Source organism: Salvelinus namaycush, chromosome 28 (assembly GCF_016432855.1).
Source record: "Salvelinus namaycush isolate Seneca chromosome 28, SaNama_1.0, whole genome shotgun sequence".
Taxonomy (NCBI): domain Eukaryota; kingdom Metazoa; phylum Chordata; class Actinopteri; order Salmoniformes; family Salmonidae; genus Salvelinus; species Salvelinus namaycush.
The window spans coordinates 30,748,321-30,753,887 of NC_052334.1; the positions used below are offsets into that span (position 1 = coordinate 30,748,321).

General features: G+C 40.3%; 1 protein-coding gene across 1 annotated transcript; it reads right to left on the bottom strand.

The window, feature by feature from the left end:
• Nucleotides 1-585: 585 nt before the first annotated feature.
• On the bottom strand, nucleotides 586-2,529 carry nkx2.2a (NK2 homeobox 2a). Its single transcript, XM_038967049.1, has 3 exons — nucleotides 2,336-2,529; nucleotides 1,795-2,100; nucleotides 586-1,136 (listed from the first exon to the last, which is right to left on the bottom strand). The coding sequence occupies exons 2-3, from the start codon at nucleotides 2,048-2,050 to the stop codon at nucleotides 586-588; spliced, it is 807 nt and encodes a 268-aa protein (XP_038822977.1). The 5' UTR covers nucleotides 2,051-2,100; nucleotides 2,336-2,529.
• Nucleotides 2,530-5,567: the final 3,038 nt, after the last annotated feature.

The window sequence follows — 5,567 nt, forward strand, 5'->3', positions numbered from 1 at the left end:
ATTAAAATCCTTATAAAAATCGGTATATTTCCCCATCAGCGCGCGATTGAACTGTTATTCACATAATCATATGAGATCTGTTACGACAGTCATGACAATTTCGCCACAAATTCTTCCTTCTTTTTTTATTGGAAATATGTATATCTCCACTTATACGATCCTGCATGTTTCTGGTTTGCAAACAATCACGACAAAGTATTTACAAAAAACAAAGGGAAAAAAGCTAAAAGTTGCCAATGTTTATTCATGGCCATAAATATTTTCGGTCCATTGTAAAAGAAGCAAGAAATCTTCTATAATTATAAAGTGGTTCTGTACGTGCTTATAACACGAAGGACAAAAAGAAAACATTTCTACAACACACAAACATACTTTACAAAATTTCACAAGAGCATTGACATTCTTAAATCTAGGGAGAGGCTGGACCCAGTTCTCTTAACGAAAACATGTAAACATGGCGCACACATTAGCCCCCCAAAAAATGGTAAATAGGCCTATGGGTCAAGCTGCAAAATGAAAAGTCTTTATTTTGTAGTGAACCCCCTATCGTGCTCTTAAAGGGCAGCCCCGCCAGTCTCTACTAGTTCACCAAGTCCACTGTTGCGTTTGCATCAAGTGATGTGCTGAAGGGAATTGTGGCGTGGTGGCGGCGCTGTACTGAGCATTATATTGCATTTGATGAAGGGTCTGGGCGCTATATGCCGAGAGGGGGAATCCAGCCTGAAATGTGGCCGCCAAGTCCTGAGCTTTAAGAGTATGACAAGGCTTTCCATCCCTGACTAAGACAGGCACGGCCACCCGCCGGGGAGAGGGGAGATGGGTCACTTCCATACCTTTTTCAGCGCGCGCTCTCTTCATTTTGTATCGATGATTCTGGAACCAAATTTTCACTTGAGTTGGAGTCAGGCGAATCAAACTCGCGAGGTGTTCTCTCTCTGGAGCGGAAAGGTATCTCTGTTGCCTAAATCGACGCTCAAGTTCGTACGTCTGTGCTTTGGAAAACAGCACTCTTCTTTTTCTCTTCTTACCGGAGTCGCTGCCGTTGCTTGAAGTTTCCTTGTCATTGTCTGGCGATTCGTCCGCGGAGGGTTCTGGGGACTTGGCTGAGTCTTGAGAACTAGCTGATAGACCATGCACTGCGTGGGAGAGACAAAATACAACCGTTAAAATGGGGTTCTCGACTGAAGTGCACCTGCCAAGCACACATGGAAATGCAACATTTAGGACTTTTTCAAAGCAACATGTTAAAGTAACTCACTTCGTTTGTAGGCTACAGCTAAAATACAATGTTATATGCTCATGTCGTTTTTTATGTTGGGACCCACAAAAATGTTTCCCATCAGTCCCCAAAGAAAGTGATTTACTGAAGCAGCAACACCATGCATTGTCTGCCTACAAATCCTCAGCATGCTAAAATGTAATACACAGGGTCACATTTATGAAGACGATACTATGAGGCTTTATTGTCGATGCATTTACATGTCTCTATTGATCATATTCGAAACACTTGTTTACTCAATATAAATGGAGTAAACATTATATTATTTTAATGGTGGTAACGCCTTAAATCGAGCGCAGCAATCAATGCACGGTGAATAAAGACGAATGCTGCACATCATTCAAGGGCACCAATGAGCTAAGACACTAAGGAATAGAGTGATTCTGCATTCAATCAAGTATAGATTTGATAACACATATATGATGCGTTCTCACTCACAAAACAGGCAGATACAAGTCTTAACACCAACAGTATGTGCAATGCAAATGAACTTCACATTCTTAAAGAGTACTTACGTGAATATTGGATACTGTCCGTGGTGGCAAGCCATCTTGTGTAAGGATTGTCACTACTATCATAAAAGGGGTTCTTTATAGGCAGATTCTGAACGTTTTCGAGAGGACTTTGCACCAAAACTCCAGTGTTTTTTGTTGTCTCTGATCCCTCGTTATCTTCCTCCGGTCCAGTGATAGATCCTTCTTCATCATTCGTGTCAGGGAGGTCCAAAATGTCCTTTACAGAAAAGCCCGTCTTTGTGTTGGTCAACGACATATTCTGGGGAAATGTATGCAGGAAAGTTGCTGCACCAGTTTGGCAATCCGCTGTTTTAAAAGACAAAACACAATCGCTGTTCAGAAAAAAAGGATCTCTCAGTTCCGTTCTACGTTGAACTACAGTCAAAGCAAATCATGAGCCTCTGTCGATAAGCATTACCTAACCAAGTAGAAGAGCAATCAGTTTTGTAAGTCCAGGAAGAATGCCAAAGTGGCTGAAGTGCTATATCTGGCTCATGTATACTGTGCTACTGCTGGGTGCTAGGGGGAAATAAGCCATTACCGGTCTGATCAGTCCATATAAGGTTGGTCTCAACACATGAACCTGCAGTGAAAAAGCATTAAAAACGCAAAAGGTTGGCCACGTGTGGGCGGGTCTTGGGAGTCAAGTGGATGAAGACAGTGTTTGCAGATGTGAAATTGTGGGTTTTGGGCAGATCCGAGCCTCTACCATTGGTGCTTCAGAACATGATGAGTGGTATAACGTGTCAATTAATTACAAAGATGGGGAGGGCCTTTTTTACACCCTATTTACATACAAAGGACCTCCAAGTAGCTTTACACTCCGAATACTTGAACGCTCGTTTTAACAAATTGCTCCTGAAAAAGCTTTTGCCTTGTACTCTCCGCATATATAACATATTGAATCATTAAGCTGGAAAACGTATTTTTGATGGTTTGTACAAAACTGTGGTCTGGGTACCCGTTCGATAGCCTATTCATTTCTATCATATTTTATCTCCTAAATAAGACATTGTCTGATTTTTTAACACTTATTTATGTAAACCATTTGAGTCAATATTTTGATTCAGGTTTAGGGACAAGGGGCTTAAATAAAATAAATCGGATTATATTTGTTTGGAAAACAATTTCGGATACAATATGGGCAATGAATGATAACCTATAGACAATAATAATATTGACGAATAGCCTATAATAATAATAATACATTATAATAATATATAGGAATAATAGCAGCGTTTTAGCCGAGATGAAGAATAGCCTAGCGTTTATGCATGCTTTTGAAGACTATATTCTAATCTTGACAATGATGGTTTTGAACGTGCTATTGAATTGAACATAACAGGTTCTCACAGCATGCTCTAAGAACTTTTTTAAAGACATTTTTCCAATTGCATTATTGGGAAATTGCTTCAATGTGCGTTTTCCCCCAAGAACACAGCAGATTATTGTTTGTGCAGGCTCCTTCGACGTGCTTTATAAGTGCTCCATCGTCACCTCTTTCATAGAAAGCAAAGTATCATTGTAGATTCGTTTATTTTCCTCCCTTCAATACTTTTTTTTAGCTTCCCCTCTCTCTGCTGTTGCCCCTCTGCCTCCTATCTAGTATGTGATGTGGGTGACAATGTTGCACGTTTCTAGCAAGTCCTCTGCGCATCCTGGGTGGTCGGACCCGGCCAAACACAAATACAAACCGATTGCTAAGCTGCAGACAATGGGGGAAATGTAGACAAATGTCCGGCTCCTGTTGGAAGCTTTTGTCTGGGTGCAGTTTTTGCATTTATTTCAGGGGCGAAATAATGGATGATTGACGCCCCTGTACAATGCTTTCTAACTGTTTGGAATAAATCTGAGGTTGTTCCTAGTTGTCATGGCATTCAACTGCTTTCAATGGACTATCTCTTCATTCCGTCCTGAATCCTTCCACAATAGCCTATTAAGGAAAGTCCTTCATCTTAGCACACACACACACACACACACACATACATACACAGACACACACTCTCCTTCTCCCTCTCTAGGACGCAGACGAGAAAGGTGTCAAAACATTTTATTCAGTGCCTAAACATGCCATTTACTTTACTGGCTAAAGTTTGTGGGGTTTCCTACCCTCCCGCCCACAGAGGCAATTTCACGAAGGAAAGCCCGTCCTTACACAGTTTGAAATACAACATATTTGAAAGATAATATCAACATAATTTTTTTGATTATTATTGTTTTGTTATTATTATTATCCACACTGGATGGTGGTAGGTCTGTTTTCCTTCACCCACGGAGCTAGCAGTGCACCTGACCTGAAAGGTAAATCGTTTTGGCATAGGCTATATAATTAATCACACTGTCTCAAACAGCGACAGTGACTCAATTGAACTGAACGGGGTTTGAGCAAAGTCGAGCTGTGACATAGCAAAGAGGTTACTGCCTGACCTTATCTGCCGAGTATGCTGCATAAATGCGATGTGTGAGGGACACCTTCGGGGGTATCCAGCTCGCTCTGTGTGCAGTAAACAAGCACAAGAAGTAGGCTTTTTGTTGTTGTTGTTGCAACGCCTATGTGCACATCTCATCAATATATGCAATATGAGACAATTACTTAATTTTACAACGAGTAGCCTAATTTTTATGTTCAGTAAAACTTAAGTTTATGCATTATTTATAGTCATGTCATTCCGCTTGGCCATTCTTCTTTGTGGCAAAATGAGAGTCCGCTGGTGTTGATGGTAGTAGGAGCGCACGACGCGGTCTGTGGGCAGTTATTGGGGATGTATTTGAACAATTGAAGTGAGGGTTTCGGCAGGAAGAGGTAAAGTGGCCGTGCCTACTTCACTTCGAGAGCCATCTCCTTGTGTTTACCTGTTTACTTTCACATGTAGCTCAAACAGGCCGCTTGCCTTTTCACTCTGACTATGGGCAGTGGTCTATTTATTGCCTTACCTCCCTACTCTTCTACATTTGCACACACTGTACATAGATTTTTATATTGTGTTATTTGACTGTACGTGTAACTCTGTGTTGTTGTTTTTGTCGCACTGCTTTGCTTAATCTTGGCCAGGTCGCAGTTTTAAATGAGAACTTGTTCTCAACTGGTCTACCTGGTTAAATAAAGGTAAAATTAAAAATTAAAAATTAAAAAAGTGCGTGGCATTCTTTAACAAAGCAGGTTCAGCTAACTTGACGGGACCGATTCCTGGCAATAAGTGACTTATAATAAATGTGTCCAACTGCAAGAAGTGAGCTTAGCTTACTAAAGCTTTTAATGAATGAATATCCTACATTTTCTACATGATTATGTTATTACTATGGATATATTATTTCACACTGAAAAATGTAATAAAAAGAACACTAATTGCAATGATACCAGTAATGATATACATAATGGAAATATTAATAATATTATTAATACTGATAATATTTAGGATGTAATATTTATGACGTTTATAATAATGATAATAATAATAAAACTGTAATAAATCGTTTCCTCTCTCGTTATATTTAACTCCAGAAAATGACAACACAGCATTATGCCCGGCTGCTAGAGGGTCTCAGGCGCAGCGTTGACAGGGGTGAGTGAGTGTATCTTCTGCTGTGTATCGGACCCAGTAATGATCGGACAGAGAGAGTGTTGATGCGTAGAAGAACCAAGATGCAACCCTGACTATTGTTTTTAAATTGGCGCTTTGCAACAGATAGAGCGAGGCTCGTGGTTTGCATTTCCGCCCAGTTGAGTGTAATTGTCGCTAAAGGCATTGGATACAGTCTAAACAATACATTAC

What these genes read in the sequence shown, in the direction of transcription:
- nkx2.2a (XM_038967049.1), bottom strand. Translation starts at nt 2,050, where the DNA reads ATGTCGTTGACCAACACAAAGACGGGCTTTTCTGTAAAGGACATTTTG. An exon ending in GGACAGTATCCAATATTCAC is followed by an intron (nt 1,137 to 1,794) that starts GTAAGTACTCTT and finishes TCTCCCACGCAG; the next exon opens with TGCATGGTCTATCAGCTAGT.